Source organism: Phoenix dactylifera, chromosome 3 (genome assembly GCF_009389715.1).
Source record: "Phoenix dactylifera cultivar Barhee BC4 chromosome 3, palm_55x_up_171113_PBpolish2nd_filt_p, whole genome shotgun sequence".
Lineage (NCBI taxonomy): Eukaryota > Viridiplantae > Streptophyta > Magnoliopsida > Arecales > Arecaceae > Phoenix > Phoenix dactylifera.
Genome location: NC_052394.1, coordinates 15238195 through 15263974, shown reverse-complemented (window position 1 = coordinate 15263974; position 25780 = coordinate 15238195). Strand labels below are relative to the sequence as shown.

Here is a 25780-nt window from a genome sequence, read left to right as displayed (position 1 = left end):
CACGTATTTCTTTGTATGTGCTTTCTCAGATTTAGATTAGAATTCAATCCCACATATTGTTAGGGGAAAAAAAAAAGAAGTTGCCCAAGCAGTTGCAAAAAAAAAATATATATATGTTGATACTTGTATGTAAGGAGCGAGACTTAAGCCATTTTCCATGCATTACATGTGGGCATTTCTGTCGAGGAAAGGAAAAGGGCTCTTAATCACTTAACTATCATCTTTTCAACCAAATGCCAGTTAAAGTTGTGCAGGGTGGCTGCTCTTTAGCATCCAAACACAATCCAAAAATATATTTTTGTTTTGCTTCTTCTCTTAAATTAAATATTTTCTGACAAAAAAAATGATGAATTAAATTTTCTAGCTTCTTCAAAGTTATGTATAGATTAGATTATTTATAACAACTCTTGATAACTTTATCAATTGCACCATCGACACTCTCCACATTTTGTTTTTATAAAAACAGTTCCTGAATACTTTTACCAAATACTTGTTTTTATTTAACAAGTATGTCCATTTAAAAGCAAAGTAATTTTTTTTAAGTGGCACTAAACATATCCTAATAATCAAAGTAATTAGAAAGCGACTCAAGGTGTGATTTAGATCTATACCAAAATAAAAAATTTATTTCTTCTCGATAAAAATTTTATTTACAATATAGTCTTGCCTATAATACATGATGGATGTTTTTTTTTACTGAAGCAGATGCATCATATATATCGAATACGAATACATCTAAAAAAAAATAAAAAATAATAAATTTTGGAGTACACCGGATAATCTCCTCTTCTCTAACCATAGATCCTCGTGGCTACCAATTGCATGCAAATACACAATGTTTTGATGTGAAAATTCAGTTTTGAGTACTTCAGTTTTGTGATCAAATCGACGGTCAGGATTAGTTGCGTGACGCCGATCGGACGGTTCCTGTCAGCGCGGGCCAAATAAAAGCTATCCGCGAGAAGAACGGACCCAAGGGGTCAGTGTTCTCTCAAATGGCTCTGGCGGGCTTCTCCCGCTTCCATCGTCCTCCTCCTCCTCCTCCTCTCCATCTCCGACGTCCTTCGGCCTCCGCTCGTGCTTCCGCTCCCTCTGTCTCTCCCCTTCCAAGGGCCCTAATCGAGATTGAGAGATCCCGGGTCATCGCGTGCCTCCGCGCCTCAGAGTAACGACAATTCTCCCCTCTATTCTTTTCCTCTTTTTTTTCCGGTTTTTGAGAGGAGGAATCCAAGGTTAAGTTCTCTGCACTTAAATTGATGTGTGAAACGAAATCACGTTAAAATTACTGGTACCAAATCTGATTTCCTCCCTTTTCCAATGAAAGCCATTAGTTTTGGGATCCAAGATTTAAGTTTTGGTTTGTTCTCATCGAATTTTGATGTCATTTTCTCTTTTTTGTGACTTGATGTGGGAAATTAAATTACTCTGTGATTATTGTTAAAAAATTTTCTTTACAATGAAGCTTTAGAGAGCTAATTTTATATGCGACCTTTGTCATACACGGTGAACACAAAATTTATGCCAGTTGAGTTATTTTGTAGTGGCAAGCTGGCAATGGAAGCTGCTTGTGCTGCCCTGAGCGGTGGCATCTCTGTTGTGAGTCTCATTGCACAATTTGTTTATTTTTCGATACAAAAAAGTTTCTTTTTTTCTTATTTTGGTCAGAGATTTTTGGGATTACTAATATGCCTGTCGTTTTTAAATGTGTAGCTGGAGATTGTGATGAGCACTCCAGGTGTGTTGGAGGTTGGTCCATGCAGTTGATGTCGATGCAGTGCTTCTAATTGGCAACCAGCCCGTGATCTCATGTGTTTTCTTCTTGCAGGTGATAAAGGGACTTCAGAAAGATCATCCTTCATCAGTTATAGGAGTAGGTACCTCAATCATTGAGACATTTCAAGTGTCCTCGTCACAGAATATGTCCATCTTATTTTTTATGTTATCTTGTTTATAACCTGATCGGAACCATACATGATGAAAGTAAATATATGTCTATAATATCTCAGTCCTTATCCGGAAAGTACTTATTTGCAGGGTGTATAGGACAAGAAAGTGAATTCATTGAATAGCCATTTAGTGGGAAAAATGAATTCATCTGCCAAATGTGTGCGTGTTTTTTTTAACTCTTTTCTACATGTTATTTTTGCTTTCTGTCTGTTAAAACACCTCATGATACCGTACAATTTATCTGTTTATTGGCCTTGTTGAACCTAATTAAGTTTGATATTCTTCGGCATCTATTGGGTAATGATGGATCTTCCAAAAAAGGATAGCTAGTTTTATACCATTATATGTTTTTCTTTTAAATGTTGGAACTTAGGAGCTGGAAACTCTTACATACGGTGCCACACCTACTTTGGAATCTCTCCTGAACTAACTTCGGCACTTGCTTCCTAAGAACTTCCTTCATATAACATTTTTTTGAGAGATCCACCTACATGCATCAATACCCTTCCACTCCTCCACGTGCTTTCAGTTTGATTACCTAATGTTTGGAAAACAACTGGTACTTTTTTATGCTTACATGATATACAATCACTCATAAAATGATTCATTTTCTTAGATAAGAAATTTGTCCTATTGTAGTTGCCTTATTGTTCTTGATGTGCTGCTCATTAGAAGTTGGTTCCTGAAGGGTGTTAGATGTAAGTTGCCAAAGGGACTAGTATCAAGTCTTGGAAGGACTTATGATGGATGACTTTTGCTTGTTCAATATATTATCTAGCTTCGCTACGTTGGCTAGAATGATTTCGACTTTCTAGTCATAAGTAGATAAATAATAATTGAAAATATGTTTTATCCATGCATTGAAGCAAAGTTTACTAGAGGATGAGATTAGTAAGTTGTTTAATTTCTTTAATGGGGAAAGAGGACATATGATTTCCATGCAAAGGAGCCTTTTGAGGGCAGGCCTTGGTGCAACAATGAGGTTCCTCCATCGTAACTTTGGTTTCACGGATTCGAAATACGGAAACAGTCCTTCTGCATGCAAGAGTAAGGCTGCATACATTTGACCCTTCCTAGACCTGCAGTGGCAGAAGCCTTATGCATTGCGTCGCCCTTTCTTTATGCAAAGGAGTTTTCTTTGTGACATGTGCACTCTTTTACCAAGAATTAAAGATGTCATCTAGCACAGAAGAGTGTGTGATACTTGTTCATATTTGATTGTACCAATTGTGCCAGCTGCATGTTGGTGCCTGCAATAGCATTTGCATGTGCAATAGCATGTATCGGCTAGTGACTGGTGTAGATATTGTCTCTAGCTTTTAAAAACTTGCTTTGCACACAGGAATGTAAAGCCATAACCCACTATGAGTTTTGCCACTCCAATAAACCTTTTCTTGGAGGTTAGCTTTAAAAATCTATCTCAGTTCCTATCTTGTGAGATACTAGGTCAAACAATTTATTGAAGCTAATAGGTGTTACTTTTAATGCATATATACAACTACTAGTAGCACCACACATATTTGTTCTATTGTGCTACACTTATTGTCATTATGACCACTAAAGTGCATGCATATGGACACAAGCTATAGATACGATGCTATAGGATAGACTGAAGATGGAAAATCTTGAAAAGCATTATACGAATATACAATTTTGTTAGCATATGATTATGAACATATATATTTATTATATTGATATCACAAGCTCCAAACAAATCATTCATCATTAATAGGTCAACATTCATACAAAAAGTAAAAAAGAAAGCCCTTCCTCTCATCCTTAAAAGTATCGAGGAAGTAGCTCTGGTTTATTTGGGAAGTTTCTTTTTTTTTTTTTAAAGAAAAAAGAAAATTAAGATACTTCAGAAATAAATCAAAACATGTCTTCTAGAAGTATCTGACAAGTGTTGTTACCTATTATTAGATACAACATGCAATTTGAAGTATTGTACTTATTAAGTGCACCACTATAGTATGCGTACATGTATTTGGCTATTGTTTATACTATAAGATGCTATAGCATTCTTCTTCCAAACTATTACTCTCATGAAAGCATAGTACTAGAGCCTGTCACAAGACAAATGACAGAATTTTAAATGTTCTCTTAGATATTCATCACATTTTTTTTATGCTCTCACCAAAACACAGCTAGAGTTTATTGGCATAAGCATCACTGGTGTCAAATATTTTCCAGAATTCCAGAGAAACCTTGAGTCACTTGTAGACCATGTTCAAGGAAGCCCAATTGGTCAAGAAAGCTTTTTTAGTTGGTAATTTGAAACCATCCCCAGAGGTTCTTTTCACCTTATCACCCATTTCTTGTGAAGTTTTTATTTCTTTTTAAATAATACATTTGGAAAGTTTTTCGTTCATCTTTTTCATCAATTTTTATAAGCCTTGTCTTGAGCTTCTTTTTGATCATTTTTAAGTGCTACTCCAAGCTAGTTTACATGGTTCTATATTTATTTTCAATTCCTTAGTTGCTTCCCAAGCTTTTTCGAGGACATCAAAGCTTGTTGATATCTATCTGAAGAATCTTTGAAACTGTCATTTTGGTCTATACAAGGTATGATGTACCAGCCTGAACTAGGTTGTACGAGTGTACGGGGCATACCGTACCGGTTCGGTACCGGTATCCGGTACGGGTGGCGTATCGACACTCGATATCCCAAAAAAATTTCGTGCCATACCGAACCGGCACTATGCTAGTGTGGCACCGGTACAGGGCCCGGTACCGAGATGAGGAACATTGGGTGTATGTCTCTAAAGCTTGCAAGGATACTATCTTATTTACCTAGTTTGGGGTAAGGTGGTGGAATGGGGAAGCAGAGATCCCTGCATATACAGAAGATCTTGAAACAAATATTCTGTTGGAAAACTGAAGCAAGATTCTGTTGTGATCCTGATTGTGGGTGCAAGATTCTGTTGGAAATCTGAAGCAAGTTTGGACCATATGCAGAATATTTTCAGAACAAAGCACAGTGTGTAATGTCCGGGCCCAATACAGACCGGGCCCAATACTGTAGGGGGATTGGGCCAGAGTGAGGGGTTAACAGCCTTGCAGGCCCAGGAAGAACAGAATGCCATCTTCCCCGATGGCTGAAAAGACAGGACCACCAGATGGCCAACGAAGAGACCCCCACAAGCATGCACAACCAGAGCCCGCCGCCTCCTCCTCCTTGGCAGCTGAACCCTGAGCTGGCCTGAAGGGAGGGGCAGATGGTGGCTCCCGGGGCACTGAGGAAGGAGAGAATGCCACCTCTCCTTGGGGTCAAATCCTAAGCCAAGCTTTTATAGCCCAAAGCCTGCAAACCCCTCCGAAACCTTGCATCTACCCTCCCTAACCTCTAACCCCCTGGAATTGCTGTACCAGGAAGCTAGGCCCAGGAGCTGGAGGTAGAAGGTACCCGCAGCCCCAGGAGAGGAAGGAGGGACTGTGAACCGAGGTGATACCCCACAGCTTCAACCGACCACAAAAAGGTAAGGCTCAGTAAGTAGGTCTCTAGGCAAGGACAGGGTGGAGGTACCCCTCTGTGGGGTATTCTCTCCTCTGTTTCACTGATGAAACAGAGGGGAGGAGACCGGCACAGAGAGGAGGAGACCGGCACGGGAGAGAGAGACAGGAGGAGGGCCGCGGGCCGGACCCACGGGCTGCGGGCTGGACCTACAGGCCGCGGGCCGGCCTGAGAACGGCCCAAGCCGAGCCCAACGCCACCCGGGCCGAGCCCAGCCGGACTCGGCCTGCAGGTGACAGGCCCCGGCCATGGCTGCCCTAGGGCTGAGGGGCAGCCAAGGGCCGCCGGGTCTGCCGTGCCGGCGACCAACGCGGCCTCAAGGCCGCCAGCCAAGGCCGAGCCCCACCTCTCCGCCGACCGAGAGGTGGTGGCGCGACTTCCACAAGAAAAAGGGGAAAAAGGGAGAAGAAGAAAACAGAAGAGGAAGAAGAAAAAAAAAAAAATAAGTACTTACCCCGGACCACGGCCTTACCTAGCCGTGGTCGGAACCGGTGAAGACCCCCGGAGAAGGCCCGGCCTCGACATCACCTCCCGGCCTTCCCCCTCTTCTCCGGCATCACTTCGGAGAAGGGGAGAAAGGAGACCGGCCTCCCGCCGCCGCTGCCCCGAGGGAGGAGCCCCGCTTCGGCCGGTGGATCGGAGGGCCCGCCATCTCTCCGACCGCCGGCGAAGGAAGGGGGTGAGCCGGAAGACCAAAGGGAACCGGGGGAAAGGGAGATCGGGATGATGGAGACCGGAGAGAGGAGAAGGGGGGGGGGCGAACGAAGAGGCCGAAGCCTCTGGAAGCCCCCAGAAGGACCCTTAACGGGTCTGCCTAGCGGGTCGGATCCGAGTCCGGGTCCGAAACCCGTTAGGCCCAAATGGTTCAAATCGATTGGGTGAGCCCAAATGAAGGGTCGATCCAAGCCCAATCAGATTGAATGGGTCAATTAGGCCTAATTGGTGTTGGGTCTGAATCCGACCAAGCCTGAATGAACCCAAATTAAGCAAATTGGGCTAAATCCGAACCCAATTAAACCCAATTCAGCTGGGTCCGAACCATGTTCATAACATGTTGACCCCAGCAAGCCCAATTAGCCCTAAATCAAGCCCATACCAGGCCCAATTAAATTGGCAGAAGGCCAAATTGGCTAGGAAAAGTGGACTTAACCACAAATCAGGCCCAACCTTTCCCTTAGAGGCCCAATTAGGCCTGGTAGACTCAAATTTACTTTAATTGGGCTAAAATTTATGATAAATAGAGGATAATGTGAGTCTTATAAAATGGTTCTAGGAATTAAAGACTCGTCGTCCAGACTCAAAGAATTGATAATAACTTATCATAAGTAATCTGTTCTAATCCTACGTTGGATCATGTCATGATATTAATATTTTTTTCTAAGTGTTATTCAAGTACATACTTCATGAATGTTATGTTATGAAAAATAAGTAATCTAATTTAATCTTATTACGAATCATATGAGTACTATGTTTGTTAAGTTTTTAAAGTGTTATTCATGCATGATATGTTATGATGGATAAGTAACTTGCCTGATCTAATAAACTATGGCCATGTATGCACCATGATTATGCTGATATTTTAATCATGCAAGCAAGTTAGTATAACGAAATACTATCTAGCCAAGAGGCACTATAATGGGCTCAAAGATGCTACTGAGAGTGACTGAGCCTGCCCCGCCAGTGGCTGAATAGTAACTGAGCCTGCCCCGCCAGTGGCTGAATAATAACTGAGCTAGCCCCGCCAGTGGCCGAGACTGACTTCGCAGTAGCATCCGAGAGAATGGACCACGGCATGCCGGGGGCACGGTTTCATATGCATATCTTATGAAAATTTTTGTGACTTGCACTACTGCTTTGTTTAATTTGCATACATATTATGCCATGATGATTATTAGATAAATATGCATGTCAGCTTCTCAAACCCTGATATACATGTTTAGCCTACTAGTTGATCCGGTAGGATTATGCAGGATTACTTACTGAGCCGTGTAGCTCACGTCTGTTTATGCTTCGTTTTTTTTCAGATCTTCACCAGTGATCGCCATCAGATATATTTTTATTTTGTTACAGAGCTTCGTTATTTTTGGAGAAGCTTATATACTTTTGTACATTTGAATAGCATAGAAGTTCTGTATTTTTGGTATCGAACTTCAAGGTTGTACTGCAAATATTTTAATATATGAAAGTTTGAATCCTTTTGGCTACCTGTTACCCCTGTATGAGGCTGCGTGCTACTGTGGGCGATAGTCGGCAATAGCACGGCCGTGTCACGGATCCGGGTCCGGGGCGTGACATCTTGTGGTATCAGAGCCTTAGGGTAAACAATAGAATAACCATAAAATGCCTGAGGAAAGGGGTAGTTAAGAATGTCACCGTCATGGAAAATGTTATAATATGCTAGTTTATCATAATCTCACTTCAAAAATTTTGACTGCTAGGCAATCATTTGAAAGACATGGACGACGACAGGAGACCACCCTCCCCGGAGCCCAGCGAGCAGTCAGTTCCCCCGGATACTCCACGGTCTGCAGCAGGTCAGGCAGGCCTAGCCGGAGTATATCAGCTTATGGCACAAGTGCTGCAACAGCAACAGATGATGCAGCTGGCCGCTATGCCATCAGCAGACTCCTGCTATGAGAGGTTCCGCCGACTGAACCCCCCAACCTTTGAGGGTGGGCCTGACCCCATGGCGGCAGAGACATGGATCCGGGAGATGGAGAAGATGTTCCGAGCCCTCCATTTTCCTGATGAGGTGACAGTCCGACTGGCGACCTCTATGCTGACAGGGAACGCCGAGTACTGGTGGACGGCCATGGAGACGGCTTATGCCGTTGACGGACTCACCTGGAGGGACTTCAAGAGGCTGTTTTACAACCAATATTTTCCGGACTCAGTCCACCAGGCGAAGCAGAATGAATTCTTGACGCTGACCCAAACCGACCAGATGTCCGTTCTGGAGTACGCTAATAAATTCAACGAGCTGGGACGATTCTGCCCCCAGTTCATGGAGGAGGAGAGAAGTAAGGTAAACAGGTTCGAGCAGGGGTTGAGGTACAGAATTCGGTCCCGAATATCCTCCCATCTGTTCTCAAGCTACAAGGATGTACTGGACCGAGCCTTGAAGGTTGAGGCTGACCTGATACGGTCCGGGAGAGAGAGGGAGGACCTGAAGAGGACTCGGTCGTCGGGAGCATGGAGCAGTGGGTCCGGAGGCAGCAAGGGGTCTGTGTCCAAGAAGAGACAGAGCAGAGGCTGCCCCACCTGTAGCGGAAACCACAATGGTACCTGCTTGAAGAAGACCGGGGGTTGTTATTCTTGCGGGCAGACAGGACACATTGCCCGCGACTGCCCTAGCCGAAAAAGGGATGAGCCCAGGCATACTGCACCGGAGGACCAGAGGTCGAGGGGTAACCCTCGGGTTTTCGCACTGACCCATCAGGATGCCAGTGCTAGCGATCAGGTGGTGACAGGTACACTTCCAGTCAACTCGGCCCCTGCCCTCATTCTATTTGATTCTGGTTCTACGCATTCTTTCGTGTCAGTTAGCTTTTCCAGACAATTACATAGCACATCTGAGAAATTAGTGGAACCATGGCATGTTGCTACACCCCTTCAGAAAACCGTAATTGTTGACACTAAATATAGAGATTGCATAATTCAGATAGGAAAAAAAGAATTAGAGACAAATCTTCTACAGCTTGACATGCAAGACTTTGATATTATCTTGGGCATGGACTGGATGTCACAGTATCACGCCCACATTGATTGTTACCATAAAAGGGTGGTATTTCGGATACCTGGGGAGCAAGAATTTTTCTTTCAGGGCGACATACCCCTTCAGGGTGCTCCTACACTGCACTTCATTTCCGCTTTAAAAGCTGGAAAGGCTCTGAAAAAGGGGTGTATGGCCTATCTGGCCTGTGTAACGAATACTCAAAAAGAGATCAAACTGGAAGATATTCCAGTAGTCAGAGAATATTCGGATGTCTTTCCGGAGGAATTACCGGGATTACCCCCAGACCGAGAGATTGAATTCACTATCGACCTTGCACCAGGAGAGGGACCAGTCTCCAAGGCTCCTTATCGGATGGCCCCTGCTGAGTTAAGAGAATTGAAGATACAACTACAAGAACTCCTGGACAAAAAATTCATCCAGCCCAGTGCGTCGCCATGGGGAGCTCCTGTCCTGTTTGTGAAAAAGAAAGACGGGAGTATGCGGCTATGCATCGATTACCGGGAATTGAACAAGATAACCATAAAGAACAAATATCCCCTACACCGGATCGATGACCTGTTTGATCAGCTGCAGGGCGCCCAAGTCTTCTCCAAGATAGATTTGCGGTCTGGTTACCATCAGTTGAAGATTAAAGCTAATGATGTGCCAAAAACTGCATTTCGAACCAGGTATGGGCACTATGAATTTCTGGTTATGCCTTTTGGACTGACCAATGCTCCGGCTGCATTTATGGACTTGATGAATAGAGTCTTTAGGCAATACTTGGATCAGTTTGTGATAGTTTTTATCGACAACATCCTAATCTACTCAAGGAGCAGAAAGGAGCATGAAGACCATTTGAGGGTGGTGCTACAAACCCTTCGAGAGAAAAGGCTGTACGCCAAGCTGAACAAATGTGAGTTCTGGCTGGATAGTGTGGCGTTTCTCGGCCATGTGGTCTCCAAGGAAGGAGTATCAGTGGACCTCAAGAAGATAGAAGCGGTGGTGGATTGGCCTCGTCCTACCAACGCCAAAGAAATTAGAAGCTTTTTGGGATTAGCCGGGTATTACCGGCGATTTGTAGAAGGATTCTCCAAAATAGCTACTCCCTTGACCCAATTGACTAAGAAACGGGCCAAGTTTATCTGGGACGACAAGTGTGAGAGAAGCTTTCAGGAGCTTAAACAAAGGTTAGTTTCTGCCCCAATTTTAACATTGCTGTCCTTAACTGGAGAATTTACCATCTATAGTGATGCTTCCAAGAACGGGCTAGGCTGTGTGCTGATGCAAGATGGCAAGGTGGTAGCCTATGCCTCAAGACAGCTGAAACCCTATGAACAGAATTACCCGGCACATGACTTGGAGCTGGCCGCAGTGGTGTTCGCCTTGAAGCTTTGGAGACATTATTTGTATGGCGAACACTGTGAGGTGTACACGGACCACAAGAGCCTAAAGTATATATTCACCCAGAAGGAATTGAATATGAGGCAAAGAAGGTGGTTGGAACTCCTGAAGGATTATGACCTGAGTATTAAGTACCACCCAGGAAAGGCCAACGTGGTGGCTGATGCCCTAAGTAGGAAGTCAGTAGTGGGCTCCGCCGCATTACTCACCACTCAACCACAGATTCGGAAGGATCTCGATAAACTGCAGGTTGAGGTGGTTACTCGAACTGCAAGAAGTCTACTGGCCACTTTGAGTATACAACCCACATTGATTGACAGAATAAAAGTTGCCCAGCAGTCTGATGAGCATACCTGTCAGCTTAAGGATAAAGTGGAGAAGGGGTTACGACCCGAGCTCCAAATCCACCTAGATGGCACCCTGAGGTTTGGCCACCGATTGTGTGTTCCGGCAGATGTTGACCTAAAAAGGGAAATCATGGAAGAGGCCCACCAATCCCGTTTCTCTATTCACCCAGGCAGTACTAAAATGTACCGGGACCTTCGAGAACATTACTGGTGGAAGGGGATGAAGAGAGAGATAGCTGAGTTTGTGGCCCGATGTTTGACCTGTCAGCTAGTAAAAGCAGAGCACCAGAGGCCAGCAGGGCTACTGGAACCAATAGAAATCCCAGAATGGAAGTGGGAGCACATCACGATGGATTTTGTTACAGGACTCCCCAAAACGGTAAGAAAGAATGATGCAGTATGGGTGATTGTTGATCGCCTCACAAAATCGGCTCATTTCCTACCTTTCAGAATTGGAACCCCTTTGGACAAGCTGGCCAAATTATACATCGACGAGATTGTACGCCTGCACGGAGTGCCAGTGAGCATCATCTCCGATCGCGACCCCCGATTCGTATCCAGATTCTGGGGAAGCTTTCAGAAGGCTATGGGTACCGGACTGAGGCTCAGTACAGCATACCACCCCCAGACTGACGGCCAATCAGAGCGGACAATCCAAACTCTGGAAGACATGTTGAGGGCATGCACTGTGGACTTAGGTGGAAATTGGGATAGTCATATACCACTGGTGGAATTTGCTTATAACAATAGTTACCATTCCAGCATCCAGATGGCTCCATATGAAGCTCTCTATGGGAGAAAATGCCGATCCCCCTTACATTGGGATGATGTCGGGGAGCGAAAAATGTTGGGCCCCGAACTGGTCCAACACACTAGAGACAAAGTGCTCCTGATTAAGCAAAGGCTTCAGGCTGCCCAAGACAGACAGAAAAGATGGGCTGACAGAGGAAGAAGGGCCTTGAAATTTTTGGAGGGAAACTTTGTCTTCCTAAAAATTTCTCCATCGAAGGGTATCACCCGATTCGGAAGACACAGCAAGCTAAGTCCTCGCTACATCGGCCCATTCGAGATTCTTGCCAGGATAGGCAACGTTGCCTACAAATTGGCCCTACCCCCGAAGCTATCAGGCGTACACGACGTCTTCCATGTCTCACTACTGCGGAGGTACGTCCCGGATCTTAGCCATGTGGTGCCACATGAGCCTCTGCAATTAAATAAAGATTTAACCTATGAGGAGACTCCCCTGCGCATCATAGACAGAAAAGAGCAAATCCTCCGAAGGCGCACCATTCCCTACGTTAAAGCCCAGTGGACCAACCACACTGAAAGGGAAGCTACCTGGGAATTGGAGGAAGAGATGCGACAATGCTACCCTCAGCTCTTCGAGAATCGAGGTATGCTTAATTTCGAGGACGAAATTTATTTAAGGGGGGAAGGATGTAATGTCCGGACCCAATACAGACCGAGCCCAATACTGTAGGGCCCAGTTGAAGGGATTGGGCCAGGGTGAGGGGTTAACAGCCTTACAGGCCCAGGAAGAACAGAATGCCATCTTCCCCGATGGCTGAAAAGACAGGACCACCAGATGGCCAACGAAGAGACCCCCACAAGCATGCACAACCAGAGCCCGCCACCTCCTCCTCCTCGGCAGCTGAACCCTTAGCTGGCCTGAAGGGAGGGGCAGATGGTGGCTCCCGGGGCACTGAGGAAGGAGAGAATGCCACCTCTCCTTGGGGTCAAATCCTAAGCCAAGCTTTTATAGCCCAAAGCCTGCAAACCCCCCCGAAATCTTGCATCTACCCTCCCTAACCTCTAACCCCCTGGAATTGCTGTACCAGGAAGCTAGGCCCAGGAGCTGGAGGTAGAAGGTACCCGCAGCCCCAGGAGAGGAAGGAGGGACTGTGAACCGAGGTGATACCCCACAGCTTCAACCGACCACAAAAAGGTAAGGCTCAGTAAGTAGGTCTCTAGGCAAGGACAGGATGGAGGTACCCCTCTGTGGGGTATTCTCCCCTCTGTTTCACTGATGAAACAGAGGGGAGGAGACCGGCACGGGAGAGAGAGATAGGAGGAGGGCCGTGGGCCGGACCCACGGGCTGCGGGCTGGACCTACAGGCCGCAGGCCGGCCTGAGAACGGCCTAAGCCGAGCCCAACGCCACCCGGGCCGAGCCCAGCCGGACTCGGCCTGCAGGTGACAGGCCCCGACCATGGCTGCCCTAGGGCTGAGGGGCAGCCAAGGGCCGCCGGGTCTGCCGTGCCGGCGACCAACGCGGCCTCAAGGCCGCCAGCCAAGGCCGAGCCCCACCTCTCCGCCGACCGAGAGGTGGTGGCGCGACTTCCACAAGAAAAAGGGGAAAAAGGAAGAAGAAGAAAACAGAAGAGGAAGAAGAAAAAAAAATTAAGTACTTACCCCGGACCACGGCCTTACCTAGCCGTGGTCGGAACCGGTGAAGACCCCCGGAGAAGGCCCGGCCTCGACATCACCTCCCGGCCTTCCCCCTCTTCTCCGGCATCACTTCGGAGAAGGGAAGAAAGGAGACCGGCCTCCCGCCGCCGCTGCCCCGAGGGAGGAGCCCTGCTTCGGCCGGTGGATCGGAGGGCCCTCCATCTCTCCGACCGCCGGCGAAGGAAGGGGGTGAGCCGGAAGACCAAAGGGAACCGGGGGAAAGGGAGATCGGGATGATGGAGACCGGAGAGAGGAGAAGGGGGGGTCGAACGAAGAGGCCGAAGCCTCTGGAAGCCCCCAGAAGGACCCTTAATGGGTCTGCCTAGCGGGTCGGATCCGAGTCCGGGTCCGAAACCCGTTAGGCCCAAATGGTTCAAATCGATTGGGTGAGCCCAAATGAAGGGTCGATCCAAGCCCAATCAGATTGAATGGGTCAATTAGGCCTAATTGGTGTTGGGTCTGAATCCGACCAAGCCTGAATGAACCCAAATTAAGCAAATTGGGCTAAATCCGAACCCAATTAAACCCAATTCAGCTGGGTCCGAACCATGTTCATAACATGTTGACCCCAGCAAGCCCAATTAGCCCTAAATCAAGCCCATACCAGGCCCAATTAAATTGGCAGAAGGCCAAATTGGCTAGAAAAAGTGGACTTAACCACAAATCAGGCCCAACCTTTCCCTTAGAGGCCCAATTAGGCCTGGTAGACTCAAATTTACTTTAATTGGGCTAAAATTTATGATAAATAGAGGATAATGTGAGTCTTATAAAATGGTTCTAGGAATTAAAGACTCGTCGTCCGGACTCAAAGAATTGATAACAACTTATCGTAAGTAACCTGTTCTAATCCTACGTTGGATCATGTCATGATATTAATATTTTTTTTCTAAGTGTTATTCAAGTACATACTTCATGAATGTTATGTTATGAAAAATAAGTAATCTAATTTAATCTTATTACGAATCATATGAGTACTATGTTTGTTAAGTTTTTAAAGTGTTATTCATGCATGATATGTTATGATGGATAAGTAACTTGCCTGATCTAATAAACTATGGCCATGTATGCACCATGATTATGCTGATATTTTAATCATGCAAGCAAGTTAGTATAACGAAATACTATCTAGCCAAGAGGCACTATAATGGGCTCAAAGATGCTACTGAGAGTGACTGAGCCTGCCCCGCCAGTGGCTGAATAGTAACTGAGCCTGCCCCGCCAGTGGCTGAATAATAACTGAGCTGGCCCCGCCAGTGGCCGAGACTGACTTCGCAGTAGCATCCGAGAGAATGGACCACGGCATGCCGGGGGCACGGTTTCATATGCATATCTTATGAAAATTTTTGTGACTTGCACTACTGCTTTGTTTAATTTGCATACATGTTATGCCATGATGATTATTAGATAAATATGCATGTCAGCTTCTCAAACCCTGATATACATGTTTAGCCTACTAGTTGATCCGGTAGGATTATGCAGGATTACTTACTGAGCCGTGTAGCTCACGTCTGTTTATGCTTCGTTTTCTTTCAGATCCTCACCAGTGATCGCCATCAGATATATTTTTATTTTGTTACAGAGCTTCGTTATTTTTGGAGAAGCTTATATACTTTTGTACATTTGAATAGCATAGAAGTTCTGTATTTTTGGTATCGAACTTCAAGGTTGTACTGCAAATATTTTAATATATGAAAGTTTGAATCCTTTTGGCTACCTGTTACCCCTGTATGAGGCTGCGTGCTACTGTGGGCGATAGTCGGCAATAGCACGGCCGTGTCACGGATCCGGGTCCGGGGCGTGACACAGTGTGTGTAGATATATTGATAAATATGATATTAACCAACCTTCTAGGAATGAGGAGCCTTAGGGAGTATCCAGATCTGATGTAATGCAAGACACAGGGTTGATAAGAGAGGCCAGCACAGGAATACTGAATTGATTGCATCATTCTTGTAAATAAGCCACTTATTACAACCAAAAAGGTTGAATTTGACAACCTGAGCAAGTGTCCACATAATTTATAGAACATTACCTGAGTTAACCAATGACCCACTGATCAAGCTTGATGAATATCCTAGCGAGCCTATGTCGCCAATCCATTTGCAAAGCAGATAACTTGCCAATTGGGACTGAGAAAATCCCAAATCTTACCTAAGGAACATTAATCTCCTCGGCAATGGAATATTGATAGCCTCTTGGTATATTTATTGTTTAAGAAAGGACTGGATGGCAGCAGAAAGCAAAGGAATCTCATAAAGACTATGTGTGAGTGGTAATCGTGAAAAATGGTACCTTTCGAGTTCATGGTGATCAATGATCAAGATGGGCAATTGGAAGAATTTTCCTTTTTAAAGAAGCAAAAGAAAATAAGGGGAGATGGGTCCAAGAATACATATCCATAAAACATATTAGCGCTACAGCACCAACAGAGTTCTAAAAGGTGTTCAAGTGTTCAAAGCAAAATTGAAGCTTAAGCATCAAAATAAATGAAAAGGCACGAAGCTCATGAGAACCCACGCCAACATTTTGTGGAAAGCTTTCCAGGAATTTCTTTTTAATGATGTGAAACTCAGAAGTCTCAAAACCCATGAGACCTTATGAAGATGTAGTATTGGTATGATCAAATATCAGTTCTTTGATAAATATTTTTTTCTTAGAAGATCTAATATTACTTATCATTAATATCTGGGAAAGGATTGCGTTGATTATTAGTTTGTCTTCCATGTAGCCAACTCATATTGGAAACAGAATGCAGTCAGATACTTTTATTACCAATATATATGTGTGCATGTATACTTATCTCTATATGAATGTATGTAATGTATGTATATAGTAGATCAGATGTTAAGGTTATTATGTAGCATCTTTTTAAATGTTTTTAAATGTTCATCCAACTGCACAAATGATTATGTAGGTTGGGACCGTCTTAAATGCTGAGGATGCTAGAAAAGCAGCAAAAGCTGGAGCCCAGTTTCTCATGAGTCCTTGTACAGTCATGGTGAGTTTAAAGTGCTTAAGATTTTATTGTTTTTCTCCTTTACAAAACCATTTAATGCCCAATTTCTCGTGAGTCCTTGTACAGTCAGGGTGAGTTCAAAGTGCTTTAGATTTTATTGTTTTTCCCCTTTACAAAACCATTTAATCTTTTTGTATTGAATTTATTTATATGTCCTTTCACTATAAAAAGGTCCTCTTATAAATTCATATGAATCTTCTGTACCCCTTGTAGAAGTGATGCAGTCACTGTTTTGCTTAGTGTCATGAGTCATCTTTTTTTTTTGCTGTTTCCAATAAACTGGAGAATTATGCCTCCTTACTTGGCTAAATTTAATTAAACACTATAAGGAAACTAGGATTGTCACTAAGACCTACAAAACCATACCTAATTTGGACTTGACGTGGACTTAATCTGAACAATAATAGGACTTCTGACCGTTTTGAAACCCTGTAAATAGTTAATAGTGCAGCAAGAAATAATTTCATTGGCATGGAAGTACTTCAAGGGCACCCGTAATTGCTTCCAGCAATGAGAGGGGCTCAAATAAATGCCGTTAGCTCCTTTGTTTTGCACATAGTAAGAACCTGTTTCAGTGACCATTGACTAAAACGGGAAATTGGGTCCATACCCAAGCCTTTGGTACAAACCGAGGTGCAGCAAAGCTCCAAATAGGGAAGCTTTTTTTTGGAAGTTCACGGTTCATGCTACAGTAACAGTGACCAGTGTGTGCTTATTTTTCTTGTTTTCTGAAGTCCTAATTGGATTCATATGGTTAATCTTATAGTTGGTTATTAATCTATATAAGTGAGCTATTGCTGGCAGTTTTCGAAGTTCTTTGTGTTGTTTCTCAATAGAAAATAAAGCTGAGGCCTGGTACTGCTGTTTTCTTATTTCTCTGCTATTTCTTCTTCTCCTCTCCCTCTCTCTCCCTCCTTCTCCCCCCCTCCCTCCCTCCCTCTCCCTCCTTCTCCCCATTTTCCTCTTTTTCTTTGTCATTTACTGCTACATTTCTCTATAACTGCTGGAATTATTGCATTACGCCCTTAATTTATGATAGATACATTAATGTTCTTCAGTCTGAAAAATCTGTGTAGAAACCTTTAAAACTTTAATACCAATCATGTTATATTTCAACGATTAAAACTTTGGAGAGCTAATCCTCCTCTCCTTTTCCCTTTAATAGGAAAGAGTTCAGATCTGTCATCTTTCCTGTTCAGGATGGCAAACACCTACTTTCAATAAAGTCCTATCAGATCCTCCTTCCTTTGGCCTACCATTTCTTACACACAGCCCTAAACTCGAGGGTGCTGCATCACAAAGAGCATCCAAGTTTCTCAGATTTGGTTTCAGGAACTTCGTGCATCTTTCTTTGTTCCATCCTCATCCTACAATGTGAAGGATTAAGCAGCCTAGTCTGTAGTTTGACTTTTTTTTTTTTTTTGATAAGTGGTACTAGCAAGTATATGAAGCTGTGGCATAAGTCAGCATTTACCTATGTGATCTGGTGCTTGGTAGCACTAGAGGAGCTGCTTATGTTTCTTTTTTTGTTTTGTTTTCTTTGTTGGGTAAACAGAGGAGCTACTGTTTCAAATTAGCAAACAAATCAGCTCCCACTCTCTCGCTTCAGAATAGCTGAATGAGACCTTGTGAATTTGTGACTAAGCAGTGGGCTGAGCATGGCCCTGCAATGACTAAGAATATAATTATATGCTGGACAACTAGATGCATCAGTACTGAATTTTGATGGCACTCTGTTATAGTCTGAATACTAAACATACAAGATTCCCTGGCAGATATCATCTGGCTTCTCTGGGCAGATGTCAATTATGACGAAAAGGAGTGCAGCAGAACACAACTTTAGGATCTTAATGTTATAACGGATGTCTTCCTTGGAACCAGATATCAGATAATTAAGATCTGTTCTCGATACTGTGCAAACTTCCTACCTTGCCACTTAACATGGTCTCTCACGGGGTTCACTATTCTATTTTGACTTTCTTCAAAGGTGTCTTATACTAGATTATGGACATTTGATATCTAACCAATTGAATGACAGCTCTCTGTGCAACCAATGGTAACATTTAAGGATGGACTGCATTAAATAAGTAAACAAAATGTTCCACTTGTTTTTGCCATATAGTTGATATTATTATATATGGTTGTTTAAAAGAAAATTTGAACTTTTGGCATCAACATGATGCTGCAGATTGCATTAAAAACTTGGGTGGATAAAAACCAAATTAGCCCAATATAATGTATAGTATAAATGGTACCTAGTAGTCCATCTTGACTTTATTATTCACGAACAGTTCAGTTTTGTTCATGCTTATTGTGTCAGCTTTGGCTTTGGATATAGGATTTAAGTTCTTGTTGATTTAAATTTGACATGATCAGATTTGAACCTGGTAATCAATAAAAGAGAAAAATATTTAACAAGCATATAATGAAGTATTATGCAATAATATATAAGATGCTATATGGAATGGAAGTAGAGAGTGGCATAAGAGTATAGTAATAGAAAGCAGGAAGAGGATAAGAAAGAAATGTGTCCTTTGTTCAGTTGCATTATTTCCTTTTTCATTCTGCTGCATCCATTTCCAGTATTAGTGATTAAAAATGTTTCATCAATTTTGATTTTCTATTGGCTGAAGAGAATTGTGTTAAGTTTCTCTTTCATAAAAAAGGAAATGCATTTTCAACAGTTTCTAAGACAGGATTTAGGCCTAACTCAGTGCTGATGGCCTTATCACACTTTATATGAACTATTTGTGGTAGCACATTAGTTTTTTATTTCAATAGCAATTAGAGCGAACTAACCTGTATGTTTAATAATTTAATCGTATACCAGTAATAGTTCTAAGGCGTATTGCCCAGGCAAAGTGTACAAATTACTTTTTTTAAATAATAATCGTTTATAGATTGTTGCAATGACAATAAATTGTAATGGCTTGTTTTCTAGGAAATATTAGTTGATATTCAAGATAATGAAGTTCTTTATATTCCAGGAGTCATGACACCAACAGAAGTAAGTATATTTTTCATGTTAATATAACCATGCATGGTCTCCAACAATTTTTTGTTCTCGATATAAATGGTGGTTTTGTCCAGATCATTTTCTTTTAATTTTTTGTGTCTATTTAACCTGAACTCTTTTCTTTTCACATGTTTATCGCAGTTGTTTTGAAACTATCCACATCTCCAAGTTTTAGAACGTTTTATTTTCATTCTCTCTCTGGAAGCTGATCCCTCATTTTATACAGTGAATTATATAAATCCTGTTACAACTTGCAGGTGTTGTTTGCATATAATGCTGGTGCAAGAATTGTCAAGGTTAGCCTCATAACTTACTTTTAGTATGCCAAATAATACACTAGTGTCCAAAGACTCCAAACAAAATGTATGTGCATGTGCTTACATATATATATGTGTACACACACGCACACACAAATAAACACCCTCCCCCGGAAAAAACAAACAAACTGAAAAATTCAATTTTAACCACCTTGTGGTATATTTATTTCCATTTTCATTTTGCACCAGATTCTAGAATTTTTTCTGCATCAGTGTATCTATATTCCACCATTCAAATATAGCTTGGTGTTCTTATTTATAATTCCTTGAACTAATGACAAGCCATTATGACACGAGCCACTAAAAGTTTCTTTTCTCTTTTTGTTTCTTTCTTCAATTTTCTATTGATAATCTGATGTTACTCTTCATAGTAATGAGTTACTAAGCAATTAATTTTGGTACCATAAGATTTATTTGTTTCAATTCTTGTTTCTCCAATCTTTCTTCTGATAATTTCTAATTGATGAAAAGCACCAAGGTTCTAATTTTCATTAATAGAAACGGTAGTTTTGTTTCTCTAACATAAAATGGTTGTAGAAAATATATGTTTTCCTACTCCAAATAATGGAAGGGAAAACTATCTCAGTCTCTTATTGGAGCACAAATGAATAGATGAGGCTTGCCTGCGGAGAAATCAACCTTTTCCCTGCTTTTTCCCCTCTTCATTAAGCTTTAGGAGGCTACCTTAAAGAGGGAGAAAGGACAAGAATAGCCCTCTAAAGCTAATCCCCTCTCCTCTGATGGCTTCCCAAATTCAAACCCTGAATCTATTTTGCACATAAATTTTATGGATGTTATAATCGATGCATCTTAAGTGCATGTGGAGTGTAGACAGATAGATTGTTTACCTGTCTCTGGGATGAATTTGGGTTTAATTTGTATGGTTGGGTTGAAACATGCTATTCTTCTTTGTTACTAAATCTATTATGTACCACTGATGTTGACTGGCATTTTCTCCTGGATCACATACTAAATGATTGAAGGCTCCTTTATAATCTATATTGGTGCAACTAATGTGATGTATGATGACATTTTGCATTTATAGGTGTGCACGAATTGAAATCTGGTTTAAAATATATGCAGTTTTTCAGCAGTCCATATCAGCTGATTCATATTTTAGTTTTGTAGGTTTATCCAGTCTCGATGTTAGGCGGATATAAATACATATCAGCTCTCAAAAAACCATTTCCTCATATTCCAATGGTTGCTTCCCAAGGCATTGCAACAGGTTGACAACTTTAACTGCATGGACTTACTCTAAATTTCTAATATTCATTATATTGGAAAGTTACATCAAAATCAATCATCCATTTATAAGCAAACTTTTATCAGCGTGGAAATTTGTTGACTACTTTCAAGGCCTTCTATTTTCTGGTCATTTAACCTTAGTAGAAGCTAACTTTAAGTGCTCCAAATAACAGGCCAATATCTGAAGCCACCTTTTATTCAAACCCAAAAACTAAGGAGAAAAAGGCTGAATACCTCTGACTAAGGCATATTTTGTATCAGTAATTTTGATTGTAGTTCTGAAGCTTAGGTGCTCATCCTCTAGATGTATGGGTGATGTTGCATTTTCATTTTTTAAAGAAGTTATTCTGCATGCCTTTAATTTCTCAATTACAAGTATTAGGTTGACTTTGAAACCAGATATCTGACATATGCTCATATTTATGGTTTCATCCAACCATATAATGCATGCATGGTAGTCATAGTTAACACAGCTACTGCTTGAAAATGACAAAACCAGAAGCATACGAAGCTAAAGCCCACAGGCTGCATAGTCTCATGGTAGTCATTCTTAAATCTATATTACAATTTGTTTTGCTGTATATACTTATTAATGTGAGGTTATCCAATTCCTACTATGATATGCATCTATGGGCAGACATTATTTCCACAGGGAACACTCACATAATTATTAGCTCTTTTAGTGTATTGTTCAATTGTATTTGGAATATAGCCAACTTCTACTATCATGCAATGTATCTAAAAGAAAACTTTGCAGTTTTAATGTGGAATATGCTGTAGCTAATTTAGCTTATTTCTTCATATGTTAAATTGCACTTTGCTCATTTACAGATTCAATAGAGGGATACATTGGAGGAGGGGCTTCAGCAGTGGTACTATCGGATGCTATATTTGAAAAAGAGGCAATGAGACAAAGGAATTTTGATGAAATACAAAGACTTGCGTATCTTGCCACTTTGCTTGCTGATCGAGCTAGAAGACCACGAGGACAAGGTGATTCTTTTTCCCCCATAGTTGAATATACAATTTAATCTCAATACGCTGCCAAAAAAAATTGATTCATGCTCTGGAGTTGCTATATGGAGTAATGCCATCATTAGTCTTTATTGTGATTTTACTCTTTATGCTAATGATCTGCTTCTGTGCAGGTTATATAGCTTGATTTCATTAAATAAGCATAAGCTACAAATGGTCAGGATGTATACTTGAGTTCACTGAGGCATCTTTTGGGTCTTCATAAATAGAGGAACCTCCAAAGAGCTTGAGGTAAAACATTGCCCTTTCTTATTGTTTATTTGATACATTTATTAATGTTTACATTGTATTCACTCAGCATTTCTTTTTATGACCTGTTCGACTGCTCCAAGTGGTTCCAATGACAGTCTAAAGTACATGCTGCCCGAAGTACATCAGAATTCACTAAATCATCATTTTACCTTATAGATAGACATGCTCATCACTGTTAATCTACTCTTTGAGCATCCTGAAGGATGCTCGGTGCATGATCCAGCAGGCCAACAGTTGAGCTGTATTAATGGTCAGAGAAAATCAAGAGACACTGCTTGCTAGACAACAAAACTTTTGGACATTTCTTTTAAAGGTCTTGCGCTGATTAAATTTCTTCTGTGGTAGTTTTTTTTGAACAATTTTTCATCTTTCTATGAATTAATGCTCTTGTAGCATAACCCACGTTAAACCACAAGCAGAAAAAAATGCACTATCTTTCTGCTCCATATCGTTTTTTCAGAAAATTGCTACTCCATATCTTAATTACTAAATTATAAAATTTCATTGGTGGAGGTTTTAAGGATAGCTGACAGCTACATGTATGATCATACTGTTGAAGAAATTTGTTAAGATTTTTTGCTTATATACCTGTGTAAATATAGCTTATTACATATTCAATATTTACATTCTATTAATTTCCCTTGTCTTTTTTTTTTTTTTTTTTTTTTTTTTTGCGGTACAACCCGTCTATTGGTTTACGTTATCTGCATGTGCATGCACTGTAAAGGAAATTTTTCAGACATGCAAGTGATAATAGAATTGTAGGCTTGATCTTTGATTAACTTAAATTCTTTCTTAAACATATTGTGCACGTTTTTCACTAATCATGATTAAAAACTTGACAAATTTGGGCATTTAATCTTTAGACACTTAAATATGGAGTAGAGAGGTGTGTTCTACTGGTGTGTATATGTTTAACGTGGGAAGAACTTTTGGGGCACCAACCCTGCTTTCTTTAGGGGGATCAAGAGGATTGTTTGCTAATTTAGTGTTTGTACATAAAATATTGGCAGGAGAAGAATTGTGACAGGGCATCGTGGTGCTCCAGCCTCCACTTGGCAGAGGAAACTCATCTCATGACATTAAAAAGTCATCATCGACCAAAGCAAGAGTTAGACACATTGCAAAGAGGTGCTAAAATTTAGGACTTTATCCAAAATGGCTAGCTGGAAGATATTATTTGGATTATTTGATCCTGTATAAGTATCTAAAATCTATTCTGCAAATAATCGATATGAGATTAAATACACACCTATCCAGGTCATCACATACTTTCCCAAAAGTCACCATTGACCAGAGCAGGAGTTGGCACATCGCAAAGAGTGCTAATAATTTAGGATTTTATCCAAAATGGCTAGCCAAAAGGTATTTTTTGGATTTCTTGATTCTGTATAAGTGCTTAAGATTTATTCAGCGAATAATCGATATGAAACTAAATACACACTGCACCGGTCATCACATACTCCTCCGTTTAAGCTCTGGCATTCTTGTCAGGCTAAGAATCCAAATCCATTCAAATTCAATCACAAACATCACGATCAACTTGTGGTCAGTTTAAATATATCCATACTACAATATTCTTTAATCCATATAAGTCATGGATATGATTCGCTCTTAGATCATTTGTAACAATCTATGAAGTAGCTAGTCAAAAAATATTATTTAATTTTTTTAATTTTATATAAGTATTTATTCAACAAATAATTAATATAGAACTAGATATACGTGGTTACGGGTGGCTGGGGATGATGTCCGCCCCATCCATATCCATAACGTTGCGGTCCTCGGATCTCGATTCTTATGCGCAGAGAGCAAAACTTCTCAACTAACTATTTGTACTGGCCGAGTTACAGATTCGAACTCCTTATGGTTTAAAACACCTGCTTCCATAAATGCTCGTGCATGGCCCCGGGTTACATTGGAGAGCAGAGGATGTGCAGACATGGAATTTCAGATGTAATCATGGATGGTGAATTGGGGATGCCTTTGCAAATGATGAGCACCATCTTAGCCTTGCAAAGGTGACGAAGTCGGACCCTCTTGTAGAGCACAAGGCATGTAGGTGATCAGTTACGATTAAGACTAGATTAATTCTAAATGTTTTGCTAAGTTTTGCAAGACTTTCCCCCTCTCAACATCCGGACAACCACCATCTACTCTCTTTGGTTACAATCGAATACATCCAGGAGTAATATGTATGAGCGTGTGCAAAGCTTGCTTCTACATATAGCTATTGTATGTACAGGTAAGTAGAATTAAATAACTTTATTTTCTGTTTTATCTTTATTAGCAGCTCAATTTGTTGCTTGTCTATACTTCTTGTTCAGAATTTTACAGCTCAAAAACTTCAGATTACTCTAAGACAAGCATGGTCAATGGTTTAAAATTGCCACAGGCTCTTCAGCATGTCAACAAGAGCAGAGCAACTATGATGGTTTGTTCCATGGCTTCTCCTTCTTGCAAAAAGGAGGCACAAGTTTTGGTTTATTCCTTTTCTCTGCAAGACATCAGCTGATATTTTCGATTATGCCCAGAACCAAATCAAAGGAAATCAGAAAACATACTTCTGATTCCAGTCCGGTAAATGCTAGAAGCCATTAGACAGCTACAATCAGTTGAAATCTAGCAAACAAATGGGAGGTGGTTGAAATGCCAGGTACTTTTATCAAGGGGCAACAGTTGATTTCTCAAAAACTTCACAGTAGTTAAACAGTTGCAGATTCCAGTTTCTCAGCCGTGCCTATGCATCCAGACTTACATGAAGCAGACCCCCGTATTAACAAAAGAAGAATGTATTCTTCTGAAAAAACAAAAGGATAATGTATGTTTGACCGTCTGAAGGAATTGTAATGTATATTTAATACAGGCCTACTTCAGTTTTTATCAAAGAGTTAGAATGAATAATTCCTTATTATCTTTCATTGTTAAAGATGCAGGCTCTTTCTTCACTAATGATCTCTATGGCACATCAAATTAAGCTTAAACTATGTTTTTCTCGGTTATGAATAGGAGTTAAATATGTTTCTGAGAAAAATGGGCATACCATAAGGCAGCTGAACAAATTAAAAAATAACTTTGTAAGTTGGCATAGAAATTTGGAGTTCAAAAATATTATTTTGTTCAGTTGGAGAGTGAAAATGTTAAATAGCAGTTGTCTTTCTCATACTATAATGTTTTTTATAGCTTAATAATGGCTAAACATGCAATGGACATCAATTAATCCCCAATTATAACATTAATATATATGTACATTACATGAAAGCAAAGACTCCATAACTTTTATCCAATGTCAGTTCTGGTTTTCAACGTTAACACAACTCTGCTGAAATTTAAGAAGGGGTCTAATATTCAACAACTATAAAAGAAGAAACATCAATCAATAACCAGAACATTCACATATGAAAATAAACATATATTCCAAAAATCTATCTATTCTAATACTAAATGAAAACACCGAACTTTGCATGTTATTTCCTTTCCATGTTATTTCCTGAGAAACTAAACCATTGCTAGTTGGGTCGC

At 41.3% G+C, this 25780-nt stretch overlaps 1 protein-coding gene across 7 annotated transcripts; it reads left to right on the top strand.

Moving 5' to 3' along the window:
* Positions 1-813: 813 nt before the first annotated feature.
* Positions 814-25170, top strand: LOC103706287 (KHG/KDPG aldolase-like). 7 transcript variants are annotated; one of them, XM_039124723.1, is made up of 14 exons: positions 822-1165; positions 1542-1596; positions 1711-1746; positions 1826-1870; positions 16289-16372; positions 19332-19397; positions 19664-19702; positions 20852-20951; positions 21803-21964; positions 22120-22237; positions 22332-22571; positions 23272-24503; positions 24586-24692; positions 24793-25170. In XM_039124723.1, exons 1-10 carry the CDS (start codon positions 996-998, stop codon positions 22131-22133), a joined length of 771 nt encoding a protein of 256 aa, XP_038980651.1. In that variant the 5' UTR covers positions 822-995; the 3' UTR covers positions 22134-22237; positions 22332-22571; positions 23272-24503; positions 24586-24692; positions 24793-25170. The 7 variants fall into 7 exon arrangements, with proteins under 7 accessions (XP_026660165.1, XP_038980652.1, XP_038980653.1 ...); XM_039124722.1 differs by having other exon boundaries at positions 24654-25170; XM_026804363.2 differs by having other exon boundaries at positions 24586-25170.
* Positions 25171-25780: the final 610 nt, after the last annotated feature.